General features: G+C 42.6%; 2 protein-coding genes across 4 annotated transcripts in view; one reads left to right on the top strand and one right to left on the bottom strand.

Moving 5' to 3' along the window:
* Positions 1-50: 50 nt before the first annotated feature.
* On the top strand, positions 51-5532 carry LOC143182277 (uncharacterized). Its single transcript, XM_076383185.1, has 3 exons — positions 51-588; positions 687-5304; positions 5393-5532. Exons 1-3 carry the CDS (start codon positions 404-406, stop codon positions 5402-5404), a joined length of 4815 nt encoding a protein of 1604 aa, XP_076239300.1. The 5' UTR covers positions 51-403; the 3' UTR covers positions 5405-5532.
* An 831-nt stretch (positions 5533-6363) lies between these two features.
* The window catches only part of Gaba-b-r3 (gamma-aminobutyric acid type B receptor subunit 3), a 35899-nt gene continuing 19773 nt past the window's right edge, over positions 6364-22489 (bottom strand). Inside the window, exons 6-19 of one of the 3 annotated variants that reach the window (XM_076383182.1) lie at positions 21624-21827; positions 19789-20013; positions 19355-19415; positions 14496-14619; positions 13565-13681; positions 13308-13446; positions 13051-13167; positions 12599-12760; positions 12342-12445; positions 11388-11681; positions 10608-10852; positions 8188-8388; positions 7837-8064; positions 6364-7723 (exon numbers count right to left, since the gene is read on the bottom strand). In XM_076383182.1, coding sequence (XP_076239297.1) covers positions 7020-7723; positions 7837-8064; positions 8188-8388; positions 10608-10852; positions 11388-11681; positions 12342-12445; positions 12599-12760; positions 13051-13167; positions 13308-13446; positions 13565-13681; positions 14496-14619; positions 19355-19415; positions 19789-20013; positions 21624-21827 — 2925 coding nt within the window. In that variant the 3' untranslated portion in view covers positions 6364-7019. Of the gene's footprint in view, positions 7724-7836; positions 8065-8133; positions 8389-10607; positions 10853-11387; positions 11682-12341; positions 12446-12598; positions 12761-13050; positions 13168-13307; positions 13447-13564; positions 13682-14495; positions 14620-19354; positions 19416-19788; positions 20014-21623; positions 21828-22489 lie in introns of those variants that run through there. The other 2 variants (XM_076383183.1, XM_076383184.1) reach the window with 2 other exon arrangements.

Genomic DNA, 22489 nt, shown 5'->3' with positions numbered 1-22489 from the left:
GGCTGAATATGGTGGTTTACTGATTAACAATAATGTCTTGATTTTTGTTGATGCATTGTATGATACAAAAGCTATATATAATAAGAATAAGTAATAGTGAGAATCATTGAGACATCTGTGGATAAATTTTACATAGTGTTAGGTGATCCTATAGTGTTGTATTATGTTCATTGCATGTCATGAAAGAGTGTATTGGTAACTGCTTTTAGAGGACATGTTACTGATGTATTATCAGATGTGAGAGCATTTTATTGCCATAGAGCATATTACTGTGAACAGTTGTGCAGTAACATAAATAGAGATCCAATTAGAATTCTACCTTTGCCTGTAAATATTGAATTATCAACTGGTAGCTCATGGACCGTGTCTATAGGATACTGTGATATGTAATAAATAGAATCTCATGCCAAAGTTACGGAAGAACCGGAGAATTGAAACTAGGTGGGGTGTCAAATATTACACAGCAGTAAGAGATGTTGTCTTTGTAACACAGGCACATCCTTATGTGCCAGCAGAACCACCACCATCTCTTAAACAACATGCTTCACCATGTGAAACTTTATATATCTGTGCACAGTGCAAAGACTGGTAAGTTCATAAATTACTTTGCTTTAGTCATAGTGTATACTATGTTAGGATAATTTTGAGTTTGAATATGCTAATATAGAAGTATTTCTTCGTGTTAGCTTTCATTTCCAAAGCAGTTTGGAAGACCATCGTGCACGGAAAAGTTGGATATTGGGATATTGGTGCCAACAATGCTTCATGACCATTTGTACCCATAATTCTAGTGAGAGTTCAACATGTTCAGATTGCTCACAAATAGACCGTGATAAACGTGTCTATTTACGAAGTAAAGGTTTACATAAAAGCCAAAAATTTGGAGCAATTAGAATTTTTTATAATCAGTGTCAATTTCTTGCACATTTAAAGGCCCATTCTATAACTTATGTACATATGGGGGACCTAATGCTAATGCCTATACCAACAAATATGACTCATGACTGGGGCCCTGAGATTGATATAGCATGTGAAGCACTGATGGAGTATACATTTGTGATGAAGATTCATATTATGGATTGGTTGAAGCAAAGAAATATTGATCATAGTTGGTGGCAGTTAGCTACTAAGGAAACAGAAGATAAAAATAATTTAATTGCTAATATTGTTAAAAGTTACAAAGGTCGACATTATTTTAAACCATTAGATATACCGATAGAAGAACAATTTTCCACTTTAAATTCTTCTCATTCTATGTTCAATAATAGTAGTAGGCTTTCTGATATTGAAATCACTGATTCTACTAAAATTAATGATAAAAGTTTATCTATCACGGATACTACGACATCAACTTCTGACGAAAGTGTGATCGAAAATGAAGACAATCCTTGTACAATAAATGACATTGCATTTGTAGATTGTGGGCCTGCATCGACACATTTCGAACCTGAAACACCAATAAATAATATGACAAGGAAAAATGCTACAGTTTTTGTAAAGTCTGTTCCAGAATCATCAATTGCTCTTCAATCTGCTAATTTATTAGCTAGTAAATTGGAAACGTGTAATTTATCAAATTCGAATTCTATTTCATCTGATATTGTTATGTCATATGGTAATACTATGATCATGCCAAAAGTTGATGTGAAAGATTCTGCCAAGAGTCTCAGTGTATTACGCAAGTCTACTAAAAATAGTATACCAGTTACAGAAAGCAATATAACCAAGGCTGATAAAAAATCAAATAAAGCAATTTCCGAAGACTTATTAAACACAGAGTCGTGTAAAACACAGTCTGATATTTCATGCGAAGTTAAAATGAATACTTGCAAAAATAAATCCGAGAAATTAAAACAGGACGTGCATACGTTAACAATTAATTCTGGCCAGAAGGTCTTCACATTGCAGAGTACAAAACATATTGATATCAATACAATTATTAATCAGCTACCGCCACAGATTGTCAACAACAAAAAGATTCTTCTTGTTGGGCAAGATTCGAATGCTGTAACTTTTCATAACAAACAAGACCTCTCTCCCAAAAAAGTAGTTCAATTAGTACCTGATTTAAGCTCTGCAAAAGATATGAAATCGATACAGGCTAAAACGGTTGAATCACAATCGTTGAGTGAATCGTCTAGCAAACATTTCAGTAAGTCCATTTTGAAGAATCAAGTTGATTCGGCCAAAACTAAATCACAGTCTTCATTGAATAAAATATTATATCAAAACGGGCGGAAGTATATTATTAAACGTACATTAGATGTCGGCGATAGTTCGAAAGCCATATCTAACGTAACACCAGCAAAAGGGATAGAATCAAAATCTGTTAATAATATCCCACCACTGATACCGTTAAATTCCACCGATTTAGAAAATATATCCACTCAAGAAAGAGTAAATTCGTTTCATGGTGATGTCACTCCCTTAACACCTTCGCCATCCCCATCAGAATTATCAAATAGTTCGAGTAGCGATATTCAATCAAAGCAGTCTTCTTTAACAGCAAAAGGCGCGCAAAAGGTTGATACTTCTCGTTCTAATGCTAAGGCAAACGTTAGTACGAATAATCCCAACGATTTATTTGAGAGTTTATCGTTCCACAAAGGCGAAGATGAGAACTTATATCTCGACATTAAATTTTACGCTCAAAAGCCAATCTACACTATTGTCGATACGTCTGCGATGATAACAAAGTGCAAACATGAAATGCTAAATGAATTTTTCCACCTCTCTTATTCCGAACTCAAGAAACGATTCGAACATCTGCAGCAAGTCAACGATGAAATAGTAAAGGTAATGGATTTCGTGGCAGATAATGTGGTTAAAGAAAACTTGAAGGCAGTAAATATCTTGAAACACGTACTGAAACATTGCATCGATAAATGTACTGAAAAGGTTGACGAAACGAGCGAAAAAGATACACCTTTAAGCGACTGGGAATCGGAAGGCCAGGACTCAAGCGAGAAGTCAGTTTGTAAATCGTGCAATAAAGCTATGAAACCAAAGTCCTATATTCCAGGATTCTCCACACCTACCAAGAATGAGATGTATTGTTCCTGTTACAGACACGTTTGTTATAAGTGTAACACCTACCAAGGCAACTCGACACGTTTTGTAGCTCATCAAACTTTTCACGACAAACAGAAGCCATATCTTTGTCCAGATTGTTATCGTAAATTTGCTACATTTAAGTCGTTAGAAATTCACACGTGGACCAGTTGTTTCCATACGCTGAAGAGGCGCTTCCTTGGCTGCAAGATCTGCGAGATAAATGGCTTTCAGGATATGGAATCCATCGCTAGGCATTTCTCTATAATGCACAGTCACAATAGGATAGCTTGCGAGAACTGTTATCTGGTCTTACCATCGTATACTGAGTACAAGAAACATCATAAAGAGAAGCACTCAGATTTGGATGAACATCCGATAAGGCTCGTGCTGTGCAAACTTGGTCGATGTATCGTGCGTTGCGAGGAGTACATGTTGCACATGGAGAAACACCTGGTCGTTCAGAGATTAATATGGTTCAAATGTCCATTCTGTATTTTTGTTAATATAGAAGCGAAACGAATTCTTTTCCATTTGCAAACCAAACATTCGTCGCGCCTGGAGGAAATCGTGAGCCCAGAAGTCCTGTGGTGCCTGTTGCCATTGGAAATGGCGGTGAAGTCATTGAAGACTAACCCATCTCAGAATAAGTTTGTTAATGCGTATCAAGAGCCTTGTAATGATGGAACAGTTGTGCCTAAAATTATAAACACCAGAACCATCACGTCTGAAGTGTTCGAACGCGGAGCTCAAGACACGGATGACGGTACAGCAAATGCTGATACACTACAGCGTTCTAGACTAAATGCTAACCGAAGATCTTCGATATCGAATAAGACGCCTAAAATATTGGAAGTCAGGTCGATGGCAAATTTATCGTTGGAGGATAAATGTGAAGAGAACGAAACATCGAAGAGTAGTACTGAGAATTTAAAAAGTAAGAGAACGATAGAAGAGAATGGAGTAGGAAATCCGAGGAACCTTAAGAAGGAAATTAAGGCTACAAAGAAAGCAAAAGATCTCTCTGGCAGTCTCTCAGATAGCGAAGCAATTAAAAAGAAGAAAAGTGGTGACTCGTTTCAACAAGGTTGCTTGTCTAAAGTGAAAGCAAACACAAATGGAATTAATAAGAAATCAAGTAATAGCTCGAAAAACAGATCGTCCTCCGCAGAGAAGAAGCTAAAAACCGTGGAGGCAAAGGAAACAAATGGTACTTCGAGTAACGTGCAAACACAAAAACAGACTGAAAGTTCGCGGCAAGTGCCAATCTCAAAACCACCCCCTCTTGCTAGAATTCCTCGACTTGTAATCGAGAATCGATCTACGAAATCTGTGCAAACAGTAAAGGGAGGAAAGACAGCATCGCGGAATCACAAGACGAGTCAAAAAGTTGTTCAAAGAATTGCTTTAAACGGTCCCAATAACACAAAGGAGGCAGATCTTAACTTTTCTTGTCATTTATGCGGTGAGTTAATAAATACGTCTCAGTCAGTCATTACGAGTCATTTTGAGAAGAAACATTCGCAAGACTGTAAATTGTCGATCATCACATCACGATTATTAAGAATATCCTCAGAGTTTATTAATGGTGGCTACAAGGATTTGTTGGGTACCAGAAAACGAAAATCGGATAATGTCTCGTCCGGTTCTAAAAGGAGACGACGATGGACCCCGAAGAAATACAACGAAGGAAAGAATGCAAACTTCCCAGGCATTGGACTGTGTGTGACGCAAGAGACTGCAGAAGATAGCGAGGGTAAATTTAGATGCAAGAAGTGTGACCAGCGATGCTCCGATATGGTGGACCTGAGGGAGCACATCGCCTCTGAGCACAGGATCAGAGGTCGATACTTAATCTGCTTGGAATGCGGGGAGAATTTCGTGGTCGCGCCCAGCTTACAAATGCACCTGAAAGCTTTTCACGGGATAGAGGATCCCATCACTTACATGGCCCAAAACACGTCCTACGCACCTGATAGCATAGACGATTTTGAAATCGAGGGGAAAGCTATCGAGGCAAATCAGTGCCACGTCTGTATGGCTGTGTTTGAGAATAAGGCTGCAGTTGACAAACATCTGAGAGTCCATGGAATGGCATTTCTGAACCGGAAGAGGATAGAAGCACAGAATGCTTTGAAAAGTCCAGAGAAGAAGGATGAAGTGGAAAAAGAGAAAGAGGCAACGACGAAGCCAGCTCCAAAACAGCATATTCGAAGGGACAAACCTGCAGAGACTATACTGGAGAAAATTAATGTAAGTTTCTGGTAGTGCTTGTATGTTCTACTTATTCAGATTGTTTCATTTTTCCTCGAGTACTGATATCGATTGTCTATTGTTTCAGGCAACCATGTAGCTAATGGAGGAACGATTATCGGAGACAGAGAGGACTGAAAAATAGTACATACTTAGAAATTTCCATTTTTAAATATGGTCGAGAATCTGTGATTTTAACATTTTGTTGAAGCCTTGAGGAAGCGTTTTTTTTTTTTTTTATAGTGAAGACTTTCTTATTAGGAATTGTTAGTTGTTTCCTAATAACAGAGAGAAAGGAGAATTGATCGATTGCCTCGGATGTCGAAATAAACTTTTATCTACAATCAGTTGAATAGGCAAGAATTCATTTTAAGTAAAGTGGAATGCAATGTCTCTTGTATATACGTAAACATAATCACAAGGAGAAGTGTAATTTATTTCATTGTGAACAACTGATTAATGTACATTTAACTATACTTGAATTTTTTGTAGATCTTAAATTGTTAAACTTTACTTTTTTGCGAATTTCGCAGCCTACGGAATGTATTAAATATTTCACATTCTTTGAGTATGGATAGCTGTATCTATCGCAGTCTTCGTATTCATGAAATTCCGCAATTCAACTGCATCATACTGTAAATAATTATTCTGTTTTAAAAAGATATAACTTTTGTGTACTCCAGTAATTTGTATGCGTCGTTATACCTAAGAACAGGTAAAAATAAAATATTCTGATTTACTTTCAAACGATACCCTGTCGTCGAACGCTGAGATTTTTGTAAGCTGTAAATTAGTATGAAGAATTTCATTGACAACAGACACACATAGAATATATACGTATCTTTATTACACCACCTTTAATTGCACCGACAAAAATTATTGCTTAGTAATTAGCAATTCAATGATTGACACATCGAGACGTTCGAGGTACGAAACGAGGAAACACTTTGCATTTATTTCGCTCTTATCTACATATTTATATATATACTTTTATGCGCGTCAGCATTAAAATATCAGTATATTTCGCCTCAAGATTTACAGAAGAAGTCGATACATTTATTTTCATGGTTCCGTTACGAACAGATACTTTTTCGTAATTACACTGAGTGCAGGTACTGAAGGAAGGGTTTTGGGGCACTGAACACTTTGATGTTGAACCTGTAAAAGTACTGTCAACTGACTTTCGACAACTTTGCACAGTTTACATCGTACAATTATACAGGTTTATATTGAACAATGAAAGTGCAATTGCGAGCTAGTCGCAATCACAGTTGCAAACGCATCAACGAGTAACATTTACGAACTTTCATCGCCGATTATAAATAAATTCGGGTAACGAAGAGAAAAATTCATTACTTTGGTCCCTCCATAATCCATAAAGTCTACCAGCTGTGTACTTTTACAGGTCTTATATTCTTTTTGGCACAATTACTAAAGGAACACATACACGATTAAATTTAAATAGCAAGTAGTTCTTGAGTCTCGCAATTAAGTTTCACACAAACGGCTTGAGCTTAGGCCTGCGGGCGATTGTCACGCGCACAGAGCAACCCTTTCAAGGAAAAAAGAAACGAAAATCCAATCGTGATTCGAGGTGTCATGTATTTTGAGAATCTGCCTGTGCCCTCTTGTGAGATACCATTTTCACACTTCATATCCAGAGTAACTCTCGACTAAAGTTACTAGTAAATCAGGAAAAATATTGCATCAAGAAATCATGTCTTCTCAATTTCATTTACACTTTCGTGTTTTTCAGCTTCACCAGCTCCTGCCTCTGCCACAGTGTCTGAGTTCGTCACAAGGACCACAGGACTCGACGGTCTAGGACATTCCACTTCTTCAACGAAATTTGTACTTATACCCAATTGCGCAACGCCAGTTGCAAGCTCAGAGCCAGACTCTTTTCTCGAACACGACGCTTCATTCGTGTCGCTAGACTTTCTAGTGTTGCTGGGTGACGACGACGAAGAGGACACTGATCTACTGATCCTCGCCTCTGACTGGACAGAACTACTAGCGTTATATGCATTATTTTCTTTAAACAGCCTTTTTAAGTCTCTACCAAGCCTTGTATCGTCAGAAGTTGCGCTCCATTCCACAGTAGTAGGTAAAGCCAACGATTCTGGCGACTTCTTTCCTTTGGTATCACTTTCTACCTCACTTAGCAGAACTCCAACTTCACGAGTGGCCCACACATCACAGCTAGGACTGCATGAAGAGCCTCGAGGAGTGTGGAGAACTTTCGTTTTTCTCGCGTCTTCCATTGAATGCCATCGATGTGACTGCGAAATTGATGATCCCGAGGCGATGGCATTCAAACTGTTCGCTGGTACTATTCGATGTGGGAACCGCGGAGATCCTCGGATCTTTTCTCGCGAGGATGACTGGCTAGTAGTTGCTCCTGTAAGAAAAGCGCGACCTGCATAAATTATGCAGACTCATGTGTATTTTTATCGAGTAGAGGTAGAAAGCAGGTACACATTTTTCATTGCCAAATAATAATAAGGGAATGATTAATTTCAGTGTACTTACTGGGAGGTAGACTGAAATTGACTCTCGGCTCGCTGCTCTCTTTACGACGTAGCCCCAGGCTTAATCTGCGATCTTCGTCGCTAGTAATACTAATTATTGGTCCAGAGCCACATCGGGGATGAGGTGGACGAGTGCCTTGGGCATTGACCTGGCACGTAGACGCAGCTTTCGTGCCTGGTACCAGACCAGCGATGTAGCCCATATGAACTCGTAATGCTGATGCAACTCCTGGGGGATTATAATGAAATCAAACACTTGTAGGGGATACATGAGCTGCTTACTTGTCAAATCAATTACCTCCACAAAATTAACATTTTAAAAAGGTAAGCAGCGAAGGTTTACTATTCTTGCCTGTAAATGATGCAGTTGATGTCTTTCTGCTGGTAGGACGACTCCCGAAGAGACTGAAGAGTCGCTGGAAAACACCCAAACGATTTGGTCCTTCTGTCTCCCTTCGTCGATGGAGCTTGTAGATATCGGCTAAGCTCCTTCTGGGACCATTGGGCTCCAGATCTGGCTGACTGCTAAACGCTACGGTACCTCGGCGCATGCCTAATTTTAAGAAGGGCCAAATCGTGTAATATTCTGTCGCGATACACACTCGCGGTCAGTGGTAGGTGCTAGCATTTACTGACATTCGCGTCGATACGGTGAATCGAAGCACATCGCAGAAACGAAAGCAGGCTCTAAGTTAATTGTAGAAGAGGAAGGAGGAGAGTTGCGCATCTTTCACGTGGGAGCGTAACTTTCACATATTTCTAAATGAAACCTTCATAATACGGATTTGCGTGTAACATTTTGATATACAGAATATCACATAATTGTAGGGCAAATCAGAGCATAGGGATTTGTGGTATTAAAAAGAATCTGCATATTGTTTATTGTCTTTGGAATCTGAGGCTTTCTCCCAAAGTATAAGTAATTGACAATGGGTTATTGTATACGGATTACTAGGGCACTCTCAGGTCAGGAAGATATTCTGCAATTCACTTTCTCAATAGATTTGTTTATCTTTCCTGGAAGGTGAATTTCGGGCTTCGCGCTGTCATAAACCGCAGGTATACAAGTCGACCGCTCCAATGTTTTTGTATATTGAATACTGGGACACGACCTCAAACGATCAGTTTCACTTTGACAGTCGAACTGGAAGCATCAACTTTGTGAGGAAATATTTAGTCAGTGTGGAAGTTCAATTGTATTGTGTTCAAACGTGCCACCAATTGGGCTGCCATCTTTGAACTGCTACCTCGAGAACAAAGCCTCTGATTTCAAACTGGTAAGCGGGTTTTTCCCTTTTTAGTCTAATTAATTCACTGTTTTGATTCGTCCTATCATTTTGTGATATCAAGTACGCAGTGATCGTTACTAAGTGAATGTTGCTAAGTGAATTTGAACAATGTTCGATCGACAATCTCGATAATGTGTACAAATTTTCTAAAACAATAATTAGTCGCGTTTACTACGTTTACACCTGTGATTGTTCAACCGTCGAATTTGTCCATCGATTCCGTTTAAGTGGTCGTTACTGTATTTCGTGAAACGTGCAATTCGACGTGCAAAGCTAGGTGTATGCATATACACACCCGTTGTCAGGGACTTGTCCAAGCTTGTTAGGGGGTTTGGGACTGGGGGGCTCGGGGAATACAAATGCTGCTCTGTATCTCGAATGGCAATTAATATGTCAGGAATGCATGGAGTGTTCGTAAGCTGTTACAGGTCAGTAATACGTTCCGATGTCACGGTGACAATTAGACTGATATCGTGTCAACTGTTTCATCCGCGATTTCAAGTAGCAGTCGATAAATTTTCCATGCTCGGGGATACACGTTTGTCGTTTCGTGATTGAGGGTTATAAACGAGGTTGCTGCTCTAGATCACCGAATAATGGCCACTAATAATCGTACTTTAGATCTAGCTGTCATGCAATGTTCGTGATAAAAGTAATGCGTGTCCCTTCGTAAGCTCTAAAATATCATCAAGTTAAGAAAGATTCTCATTTACCAAGAAACAATTTCGAACTTTTTTAGGACTTTTAATCATCCTACTCTAACGTCCTCTAGTGTTTCAACAGAGTTCAAATACCGTATCAAGCAGTTAAAAGAATTGACTTAAGCCAGGGTTTCTCAAGCTTTATTGGCTTAATTTATGTGCCTTCCTACCGTCTTTATTTTTTTCTCGTCCCTCGTTTTTCATATGGTTCTGAAAATTCAATGACCTCTAAAGGGCCATATAGTCCTCGTTGAGAAACCCTGATTTAAGCTATATGCGTGCAATAAACGGAATTCTGTCACCTTTCTTCAACACCTGAATGACGGAATGACGAAGCGAGAAGAACATTAATTATTGTATCGTTCCTTCTTTCTCTCCTTGGTACATGTAAAGGCTCATTCATCGTGCAAATGTTAGGCGAAGACAAATGCCTGCTCGACGGGCCGCGAGTGTCCTTATCGAAAAAGAATTCTTCACCGCGACATTCTTTCTTTACACGTTCCAGTTCCTCGACAGTAAACGTCTCGCTTGCATTTCGCTATTCCGTCGATCGAATGAACGAGCGCGAGCGTACGTCGTCTGTAACGACCTACTTTATCGGTTTCAAAGTCTTCTTACCCCGTTCGGGCCCGAATATCCGCGGGCAAATAAAACTCGAGCGAACGTGAAAGGGAAGGCAGCTAAATGAGTCGTGAAAAGTGACCTCCGACCGTACGCGTCGAGTGGGTTTATTTGCACAACGAATATGTCCAAGTACGAGTGTCGAAGAGGGTCTCACTCACCGGAAGGGTCCGCTGACGGCCAACTAGCCCTAGGGATGACCGGTGGGAGGACACTGAGCAATAACAAAGGCAGACCACCCCCGATGCTAGGGTTGCGTTGCGGAATCGATGCGCTCGACGAAGCGTGCGATGGTTCGACTGGTTCCTGCGCCAATTGTTTCTCCAATCTGGCCAATTCCAGCTCCAGCTGTGCCATTTCACGACGATACACACGATTCTGCACTTCCACGCGGTATTGCAACTCGCTACGCCGCCCGTGAAATTTCATCTCCGTTAAACTTGTTACAAAAGAATCGTGTCTCGCGTTTGTAACCGAAACCGCGGGTAGCACCGATTACTCGCGGCTCGTAACGAACGATTTCGAACCAGGAAATAACCAGTAACGAGTTTTCGTTAGGAACTCTGAACGCGATACTATCTTTGAAAGCGTCGTATCTGTCGAGTTTTAGAATTAAATAAACTTTTCCGGGAGAACGTTTTAAAGGAAATCCAGTGAAAGTTGACGCGCTGAATAAAATATGATAAACGATATCTGTGACCTGGTTTGAAACGTATCGATTCTCCGTGTTCGTAGGGACTTCGCGAAGGGTTCAGGGATCCGATAAAGGGTGCCCCGTTTCGAGGTTGATTTGTTCGAACGACTGGCTTCGATGTGAAAGACCTTTATCGTCATTGTGGCCGACACCAGTCTCACCCTCCTTCCGCGCTCGTCACCCTTGAATCTTTGATCCCTCCCTCTCTTATCAAGTAGCAATCGGGGCTGAAACGTCGGCTACTTACGTTCTATCGTCGGTTACAAATCTTCTTGTATTGCATTCAATTTTCAAGCCCAGACTTTGCACCACGGGGTCGGCTCTTTCGCCTGCTAGAATATTCGCCAGCTGGGGGAGGAACAGCAACGCCAGGGTCGCTGTCGTGGAGGCCAGGATTAGGGCGGTTATCGTGACGAAGGCCAAGGTCGCGCGATCAGACATCAAATTAGCCAATACCACCACGATGCCTGACGTGATCACGACGAAATAGACGCTCATGCCAATGTACTGGGAATCGTTCAACGCTGGTATTTTTACGTGCCTGGAATTATGCATGGCGCGAAAAAATATAGGGTTAACTTGGCATGTGTAGCTACATCGAGGTACAATTCTGTGGTCAGGTGGCAAAACCTCATACGTTATGGTTTTTGTAATTTCTACAGGGATTTTAGAAACTACTAGGTAAACCCACATATTCAATTGTCACCTTATGTTTCTCTTAAACTACGCGATACACAAGTATCATTTTTTGCAAAGTGATAATCTTATCTAGATACCCACATATAGAAGAGTACATATCTCGATTTTAATAAAAAGTAATGTATCAGGTTTTTTCACGTGACTATAGAATTAGTATCTTCAGATAGATTCGAGTTCTAGGGAAACTATCGAGAGAAATGGATCTTTTTACATTGATAGAGCCAGCAGTTACCGTGTCCTTGATCTTATGACGTTTAATACCGATATTTCAATGGCAATCGAGCCAGAGAAGCCGGGGAAGAAATGGAAACACCTTTGCTAATGAACGCCCTAATGGCATCCCTCATTAAACTCCAACTGAGTTTCGACTCCGCCTCTCCAATTGGAACTTCCACGTACGCGGACACCCCGAAGCGTTTGTTGTAACGAGTTTTTGTTCAGCCCGTAAAATCGAACTATATAAAACAGATCTGTGTTCGTTAAAAAGCGATCGTATCTGTACCTCGTTTCCCAGGCCATGTAGACGCCGACGATGAGCAGTAGGCCTTTGTAGACGTAAAGAGCACCGAGCCAGCTGTTCGTATGCTGCGAACGACACACTTCCACCTGTGTCAGTAATCAAAAGCAGCAATTACCTAATTATTTGCGCTTGTTTCGAATCGATGATATCGATATTTTAATAAGGCTATTCGTGTGAAGGGTGGTATCAGGGTGGTGAGGTAGAAGTCACGCGTGCTCGGTGATACCATTTGCATATACCTGGGGCTGGTAGACGACGCCTCTATCGTGAGGGTTGATCTCCAGAGTCAGGTTTCGCAGGTGACGCTGCATGGGGTCGAAAGTCACCCACAGAGTCACCACGAGGCCGTCTATTAGTAGAAGGACGCAAATTAAGCTTATGAGTTGGGTGTCCTGGAGCAGCTGCAAGTAGTAGAAAACCGTGCTGCGTCTTGATTCTTCAATGCGTAGAATTCACTTATACTACTGCGTATATGTAAGTACTTGGACACTTCCACAATATTGGAATTGCATAAAAGATATTTCAAGAAAAATTCTCTAATACAGCTTTAGCTACAGACCTTATCTCACAATCAGACTCTATAAATAAAAACGTATTTCATACATTTCGATAATACGAAAGTGATCCAAATACTTATGCACAACAGTGTACTTCACCGCGTGTGTTTAGCTTTCAGCATTCGCTATTGTACCTTGTTTTTCACAAGACCACTCCTGCTCCTCGTAAAAATCCTGTGCACGCGGTAGGTTTTGGTGAACATGGACCCGAAAGCCAGAGAAAATCCGGCGGATAACAGGTACACTCTTGCCTGAAACGGTGCAGCGCATGACACGGGATAAAACAGTTCTCTGAAGTTGAAATATCGCGTACATGCGAGTCAATCGCAAGCAGAGTTCAGTTGGTCGTTAGCTAAACGTGTACCCTAGTAAGTAGAAGATTAATGCTCACAGTGCACACTGTAGGGTAATAATCGTCGCTGTCCGGAAGCGTGGCGTGATCCAGACCCAGAAGAATGACCGCGCCGTAGACGAGGCCGCAGCCGACAGCAGCCATATTATTCAGCCTAGGGCTCGAAAGTTTTATACTCCTGTCGGTCGCAGGAAACGAAACAATTTGTGTATATCCTCGGCACGCGACAACACAAACGAAAACGAGCTTGTCGGATGGTAGTCGAAGCATTCGATAAACTTGCCCTGGAAACTTACTTGTGCTTGCGAAAATGCAGATTGAACGCCAAGAATGCGAGCGCCAAAGCGACGCCGATACTGGCGAGGCAAGTGATAGCGAGGAAAGCCGCAGGTGCTACAGTCACTATCCTCAACCTGTGCCAGAAGAACAGCCCTTTTAGCATTCTTAACACGCCCTTAAATAGTAATAAACTCGTAATGACGGTCGTCGGGAATATTTTATGCGAGAAGGAAAGCCGCGAGGGAACGTCGATTCGTTTCTCTTCTCTTGAATGAAACCAGAGCAACTGTGAGCCTTGAACAATTTCCATTTTACACTGCTCCTTGAACGTTATACAATAGCAGGAAAATGATATTGGAGCGTTTTAATGGTGAAACGATTATCAAATATTCGAGTAGCGACACGACGTCGCGGGAATACATTTTTATCGTTCATATCATCCGCTCTACATGCCATATCGTAAAGATACCATTTAATAAAAGGGGCTACCTTCGCCACCGTTTTATGTGAGTTACCACAGTGATCAAATTTTACGCGGTCATATGAAGTGTCCGTTAACGCGGACAGGGTCCTATTTCTGAGATTCCTCGCGTATCATTCAGCTCGCAAATAATGCGACTGTTCATGTAAACCGTATCGCGGTTAACAAAGGGAACATTCATCCTCTCGACAATTGTAATTGTCAGTGATTCGAACCGCGTTCGTCTGTTAATCGTGTGTTCGTTATTAATTATTTAATTAAATTTTTATGATGTAATGTGGCTATTGATTGGCAGTGATAGCGTGGGTTTCAACAATCGTGATTGCAGAGAATTCGCAATTAATGGTGTACCGATGTGGTTGACGAGTGGTCGAAAAGTAAAGCGAGAATCCATATAATTGGTCGAATGAGTCGCGGTAATTAGATTCGAGTGTTCAAAATGATCGATCAGTTGCGGTAATACGTACCGGAAAACTCTCCGCGCCGCGGGAGGTTGTCCGCCAGGCCATCTGGTCGCTGCGCATCCTGGACAATTCATTATCAGCTTTCCATCTTCCGGAGTGAAAATTGCTATCCGCCTGCTAACGTGGCCTGTAATTGGAAAACTTTAAGATTTCCCTAGCCTTGAAGCAGAGGAACCACTGTTCGATAACTTAAATAATCGGTTAACGACCATTTCGGTGAGATTGTAGTCTCGATAGTTTCGCTCGTTTTATCGCTGCCATCTCGATTTAAAATGCAATTTAATTCCTTCTCGTCCCGTCTCGTACCTCTTCTCAATGGACACAGATTTAATTATCTAAGATTTCAATAGTGGAAAAATTGCTTTATATCTTTCTATAGAAACGTTCTCAATTCTCTCATTGAACAGGAATCTGAGGGAATCTGAGGCCTACGTCGCAAGGGCAATGTGTTCTCTGTTGTACTACATGAAACTATTGCAAAAAGCCTGATGAAGGTGGAGGTTTAATTCCCCCTTGCATCCCCTGAAAATCCGTCTACAAAACCAGACGGTTTTCGTCCACGTTTCAGCGTTTACTCGTCGATAAAGTCTCATGTATGTACAAGTGTTCGTGAAAGGGGACGAATCGAGGCCGCAGAATGTCCTCTTTGCGTTGGCATAGGCGCCTTTAAAAGACAGGGCTGTGGGAAATCGGAATTGAGAACGTGTCTCTTTGGCGGTAAGGCGCGAAGCTCTGAAATCGGCGCGATTTTATTTGCGAGAACTGATCTTTGTACATGCTCAGTAATCCTTTTGAATGGACACGTGGCGGGACGCGTTTGTTGCTGGGTTTCGGGAAGTTCCATTAAATATGCCGCGCTGTCTGCCACGATTCACGGACGGGACAATATTGGGATTTTTCTCATCAACGTAATGACTACAGCCAAGTAATAATACTCATTTCGTTCCATTCTCAATGTCTGGATGCGCGGCTATTTTCCAGCCCCAGAAATAGGGGAGGTCGACCGATCGTTTTTCAAAGTTCGCAATCGCGAAAAATGTCGATACATTTCTGGAGTCTTCGTGAATTTTTAAGAGAGGATCTGCTCCTATTTTCAGCTTGACGACTAGAGCTACAGGCGTAGATACTTTTTACTTGGCTGAAATCGAATTACCGTCGACTGAGAACGAAGCATCGCAGCTGTGCATCTTTGCAGTTCTCGCAGAATTTATCAGAAAAGTTTCGCCGGAATTTCGGCGTGCCGCTTGCACTCGATACCTTCCACAGTTTCCTGGAAAACTTTGATGTTAATTTTCGCGATATTTAACTTCTTCGTGGTTCTAGTTATTAAGGCGTTGCCGATTTTAAGGGCGATCCTATAATTACACTACCATCGTGGTTGCGACGAATTAACAGACTTTTATGGTGATTGGTATTTTAAGCCAGATCTTCGAGCACTTTATAAAATCCCTTTTCGCTCCACTGGTTATTTTATCGTTCATTAAGTAACCTTTCTTTATTCTTTAATAATCCACCAAGTACTTATTCTTTTTAATCAAGAAAGCTGTTAGATAAAAGGTGTCCTCATACGTCAGTGTTTCTGTCTGTAACGTGTACTTAAGTAATGACGCTAATTTTTATCTTGTAATAAAACCTGGTTCCCTATTCGAGGTGATTATCTTGAAATATTGTAAAATAGCTGGAAATCTAGTTACTCTGACGCTTTCTTTTGCTAATGTCACGCAGAAAGTTATTGCAGCTCATTCTTCCGCCAGGAAAATGTACATTTGTAATTCACGTTCTCCTGTTGCGCGCTTCTTTACAAGCATTAATAGAAGTTTTTCTCTCAAACGTGGGAGTTTGTTTTTCCTTCACAGTTGCTCGTGTCAAGCCACTTCACTTGACTAACACTCACAAAGTGAGCAAAACAATTATCTGGCATGATTATCCGATTTGTTTCTTTTCATATTCCACGCTTTTTCCTAACAAATTTCCACGAGATTAATGAACGCAACTGCAAACGTCCTCAGCATACTCTTTCCCTCTCTCTACCACAATATTCTTTTGCATGATGCAAAGCACACGTTCCAATCCGAATCGATCCGTAAAGACAGAAAAATTGCCCTTTGCGCTCAATTTATCGCAGGCAAATGGGAAGGAATACTCAGTCGGCCGAGCTATTTCGCTTTTCCTCTGTCGCCGACATTATGCTCGAAATTTAAATCCAAGACTCGCGACAATGTGACTGCTATTCGCCACGGGATTTGATGGATTACAGCCGTGGGATCTTGACTGTCGACTAGATGGATGAAAGAGTGTGGAGAAGCTAAATAAAACAAAACAGGGGAAAAGGGAAGATACAGAGAGGAGAGGTAAAGAAGCGAACGTTTGATGGTATCCAATTTGTCGAAACCACCGAGGTTTCTTTGTGAGCGCTGCTACCTATCGCTGCCGGAAATTCGTGCCAGTTCGTTGACTTTATCTGAAATCGATGCTCGAAACGCGAGCCAGAAAAGGAGCCGCTTCTTCGAGGCTCGTGCAAGGTTAACGAGCTGACGGGTCGCCAGACCGCGCACGGTCGTCTAGCTATCGGAATTGCGTGAAAACGCCAGGAAACTCGCTCGACCCTGTGAATCCCTCGGGACCTTGCTTACAGCAAACTCGGCAACTTTCGAATCTCATAGAAATGCTTTACGTGAAAGACAGAAATCTGTCGGCCCCTTTCACCTCGCTCCACACACACACCTATGCAGGCTTTTCCCAGCGGGAAGATCGCAGGGGGTTGGAAAATGCGAAGCCCTCGAATAAAGAAAACAAAAGCCCAAAGTTACTCGAGCTTTCCTTATTTATAAATCCGAGATTTGAGGATTTTTCAGGCGCTTTACCCAGCTCGAACACGTGACAGACCACTCGACAGGAGAAAAATGTTCCATCGTAGCTTTTAAGAGATTGTTCGGGTCCTTGTCCAGCGATGGACAAGCATAGCGCGAAGCAGAAGAACGAGCGAAGGAGTAATGAGTCTTGGTCGCGATTTCACGGTTCGGGAAAGCATGAGCCTTTCCGCGAGATTGATTTTCGATCATACCGAACAGATAATGACCCGTTAACTGGAACACGATGCCGTGGGTACGAATGACGTCCAATCAAAACTTCGCGTGTTTCATCGTTCGAATTAAAGGAGGACGAAAAATCCTCCGAACCGTAACGAGGAAAATAATTTCGGTGGAGGCGCGAGTGTCATTGGCATCGGCGTATCGGGGTCACACGGTTGAAAAGAAGCTTAATTTCACAAAGAAGCGTAGGTTCGTTGGCGACGGCGTTTCGAGGCCACTCAAATTATGCGCTCGGCCGTCGTTACGAAGAAGAGTTCAGCTAGTTGAAACGCTGGGGGACGGACTTCCGACAATTTACACGAGTCAAATTTGCCGACGTAAACTTCTGGCAGGGGAGGAAAAAAGATTTGACACGATATTCATTGGCTTGTGCCTGGGACAAGGAGTCAGTTCTTCGGAATAACGATTAATACCCGACTGGGCATAATACATTCCAGGCCCTCTTGTTTTCTATCTCCGCTTTTTCTCCTCTCTTGGGCACGCTCCCTTTCGCCGCCGATTCCTGAGGGTCCTCTCTCATTAATTATTCATTGACTTCTTACCGACATCCGGCGGGTAGAATGGCAAACATCTTTTGCCGTGTTCGCACGAAGCTCACGCCGATCTCGTTTCATGCTTTAGATCGCGGGCTCGAGCAGCCACACAGAGCGCCGTGTACGCGGGACATCGAGAGTCCTTATGGCTCTTTCGACGCGAGTTCCCACGCTGCTGCCTTCCAACTCCTTCGAAACCCTGCCAGGGTGATGAGGAAGCGCGACTGTTAATTCAATTATCGAGGAAGTTGGGTAACGCTACGCGAGAGTTAACTTTTCCTGGGTGATCGAATCAACCAATCAAGCAGGAGTTCTAATATCCTCGAGGATAATATTAATTACTGAGGGAGAGAGAAGATTTACAGTAGGTCATATCGTATTCTTATCGCAACTTCAAGGTACGCGGCTTTGTTTCCCCAGCAGCCTGCGCTTTGCTTCTTGTCGCAGCATTAATTACAATCTCACTCACCGTAAACACACACACTCGCGCGCGTGCAGGTAGAATTCATGGCAAGCTAAGTGCAGAGCCGGTTTAATTGTCTCGTGTTTGGACAATCTCGGGTCAGTGCTGCGCGCATAGTCGATTCACGCCGAATCGGGCCGAGCTAGCACTGACTCAAATTGTCGTGACACCTGACAGTCTGGTGAGATTATAAACCTGTGAAAATTAGTATGACTATAAACTTGTAAAAATTACCATCTTTTTTTGTATTTTCTTTTGAAAGAAAATACATACATGTGTTTGAAAATGAAAACAAATACATGTGTTTTTACACATAAACTTAGTCTTGCCTAGTCGTTTATTGTAAGAGACAATGGAAGAAAAACTGGACTGTCTATTTGAGAAATACATGACGCGTGGATAGTATCGTGCAGGTCCGAATTCTAAACTAAACTGAGAAACCTCTATGTTCCAGGGTTTCTCACGCGAGAAAGCAGAGAATTCACTTGTATAAATACAGAGCAGTCACGCTGTTATCAGGCCGACTGAAATTGTATCGCTGGTCGGCCATTCGACAATGGAAATTTCGTAAATGGGTTCATCCTCGCTTAAACGTGTCAGTTAACCGAGACTGCGTGTATACGTAGTATGCTATATCGTCAGAGATACCCAATTGTCGGCGCTTTCCAGTCCACTATCCTCATTCACCGCTTCATGCATGGCTTCTTACACGCTTGACGCAGCAAGTGGTCACAGATATTCGCGAACGATTTAGAAAACGTGGACTTTACTCACCGTGCATTTGGTTGAAGACAGTGATACCAACTCGGTCTGCCCCATCGAACGACACCGGTCCCTGGAACGTATTCAATTAACGAAGTCGTTAGCTAGTGGTCAATTATGGAAAAAATGAAGCAAAAAGCTGTCCACGAGGAATGAATTTCATTCTCGCGAGCTATATCGTGCTACGGTCGCGTGTTTCGGTAAGCGCGTGGCTTAGACCGACCATTATTGCCTTGGTAAATGATTGATGAGAGTATCCTGATGGTTAGGGGAGGGATCGCTGATTCCCGTTTCTTTGTTTTCCTCGTAGAAGCTCATTGTTACTCCTAAATGAAGCGAACTATATGCATAAGCATTTTATTGGGCTAACGAGCAATTGTGGCATCGCTGTGCCACCATTTCGTCCCCTTCTTTTCTCATTTCTATCGACAGTATCGCCTACTCACCGAGACCCCGACGAAGCGCAGAAGCTTAAGCTGCTCTAATAGTCGTAAGGCGATATCTTTCCTCGTGTGTGTGTATTGGGCGATGCTGGTGTTGTCCTTGTTCAGAAGGATCTCGGTCCTTTCCACGGCGAGGGCCATGGCCCAGACAGCGTCGTACGTTTGCGCGGCGAATTTCGAATGCGTCACGCCTCTTCTCGCCAATTCCGCGGTGAACTTGCTGCTAGTCTGCGCAGAAGATATTGTTATCGTGTTAGGGCCGAACGAAAAACCGACTCTGCTTACGTGTGCTTCGCTGAAGCCACGCAATCTGGGGACGTTTCTTTTTGCTGAGTGTAATAGCGGTTACGACAGAGCTCGGGTAATCCTTTGGAAATATGCGCGAGATTTCCTCGCCGCGTTCTGGCTTGATAAAGGTTTCAAGGTGAAGATTAAATAAAAAGAAAGATCGCAATCTTGGGTGTTCCCCGCGCGCTACAGGCAAGGTTTTCTCTGTGTTAGCTTATTTCCATGGGACGAAGGATAAATCTCCTTCGCTGTGTCGCTATGCATTATGAAAAGAAAATTGCCACAAGAAGTAACACTTTTACTCCGCCTTTCCGAGGGAACGAGTGCCACTCGCTTTGAATATGCGCGCTTTGATCGGGCAATTCTCGCGAGTAAAAAAAACAAGCCTCGTTTTATCAGTCACAGAAACGTGTTTTTTGATGGGACAATAGTTATTAACAAATTAAACCCTTGAGATCGATGAGCCGAGCAGTGGGACAGAGTTTGTTTGGCGGAATTAAAATTGTTTCGCTATCAATAGAACATTGTACACGGGCTGTGAATGCGATATCGCGCGTTAAACGCGCGCGGAGATTCATTTAGCATTATTCGAACGCTGTGTTTCCAATTGGTGATTTGAATTGAAACTTCATTCCGCGTTTTTATTATATTTTCGGTTAAACCCATCATCCTCGCAATAATAGCGCTTCTCGAGTTCCCTCCAAGCGACGAGACAACTTTTTCCTGAAACTTTCATATCGCCCAAGGAATGTCCCTTCTATGACACAGGACTCAGCTCCCCCCTGCGTCGTCTCTCAGAATATGCAAACGAGGCAGTCAACGTGCATATGCACACTGTCGCGCATCCTTTTCAATTCGGATATCGTGAAAACTCACGGGACCACGAATTTCTATTTCTCCAAGTACTCGCGTAAATATTCAGCGTATTCGAACAGACGTGGAATTATTCATGACGTCGTTAGAAAAAGTGAAACGTTAAACCATTTCGCGACGATCACCAGTCCATTTGCCTCAGAATAAAAATGGGAAGTTCGTGGTTTAAAGGTGCGACCAATTTCAAGGAACCTGGTCTTCTCGACGTGTAATTAGTGACACGTGAGCTCGTCATTAGCAGAGAGGAAGTTCGATAGGGGAACTTCGCGCTTATCACGCACTGTTTCCAGCATTTCCTAGACGCTTTTAACGGACAAGAGAAAAGGCGTTCGCCTCTACTTACTACGTCGACGTACGGTGGCACAATTTTCCTCAAGCGTTCTAATTTTCTCTAATCACATTGACTTTATTACCAAGGAAATATCGAAGGACTTTGCTCGAACCTTTTCAGCGAACTTCCCACCGCGAAGTTTCTCCCCAGCCAGCGAAGAAATTTCTTTGTGCAACGGCACGCAATTACGCTGGCACGTTTGTACAATTACCCAGCTTAACGTGGCACGATAGAACGCGTACTCGGTGTAATTTCGCTTTGATCGAAGGCAGGACGAAGGGCTTATTAAGGAAATTCAACGCGCATGGAAGTGTTGTAAGAAGTTAGCGATCGGAAAGACACTCACCAGGCCCGAGGAGCTAATCTCGTTACCCAAGGCAGAACCATGGCTCTTGACGATGATCAAGCCATCCAAAGTGCGCGACAACTGCGAAGGCGTGCACTCCTCAGGTCCAGAGTGCCACCAGCTGCTCGTCATCCCCGACAGGTCGATCGTGTCACCTGGCAGTATCCATGCGTAGTCGCCGCCATGCATTCCCAGCTTCCAAGCCTGACAAAGGACAGAGACCAGGAGAGAATCTTTGAAGCGGTGATTAACAGAGACTGACGAAGTTTAGGGATGGCGGCAGGCTCTGGTAAAGCTCGAGGAAATAGATAAGGCAAGCTTTAGGATCGACCCTAGCTGTAAAGCTCCCTCGAATGAGCAGCTTGCCTGGGATAAGTCTTTTATCTTTTCAAGAAATCCTCGTGCTCTATTTCTATTAAAGTTCTTCCTCGCGAAATTAATACCGTCACGCCTGCTTGCAGGATGCCCCGCGATACATCTGTGGATCGATCGTCAAGTGCACTTGGCAGAAACGAAGAAAGTTAATGCGGTCGTAGCATCGACGTTACTGTAAAAAAATCTCTGGGTATGTGACGCTCCTTCAGCATGCCAGAAATATTTCGCGATCTCGAGAGGGTGGACACGTTCGTAATGAGAAATGGGCTCTGAGCAGGGGTTTGCTTGGGGACCTTTAGATATCTTTATAAAATATGTTCCGTCGTGCATATCATTCATCTTGCCCACTTCCCTAGTCGCTTCCAACTAGCCAGCGTCTACTGATTCTGAGACGCCTTTATTTCTTGCGTGTACAGCAGACGTATCGATTATCGTAGGATAGTATTTTAGTGGTGTCGTTTGTCAGTCAGGGTGACAAGAGATGGATCGTT

This window comes from Calliopsis andreniformis, chromosome 8 (genome assembly GCF_051401765.1).
Source record: "Calliopsis andreniformis isolate RMS-2024a chromosome 8, iyCalAndr_principal, whole genome shotgun sequence".
Lineage (NCBI taxonomy): Eukaryota > Metazoa > Arthropoda > Insecta > Hymenoptera > Andrenidae > Calliopsis > Calliopsis andreniformis.
The sequence above is the reverse complement of the archived record's forward strand: the minus strand, read 5'-3'. Positions and strand labels throughout refer to the sequence as shown.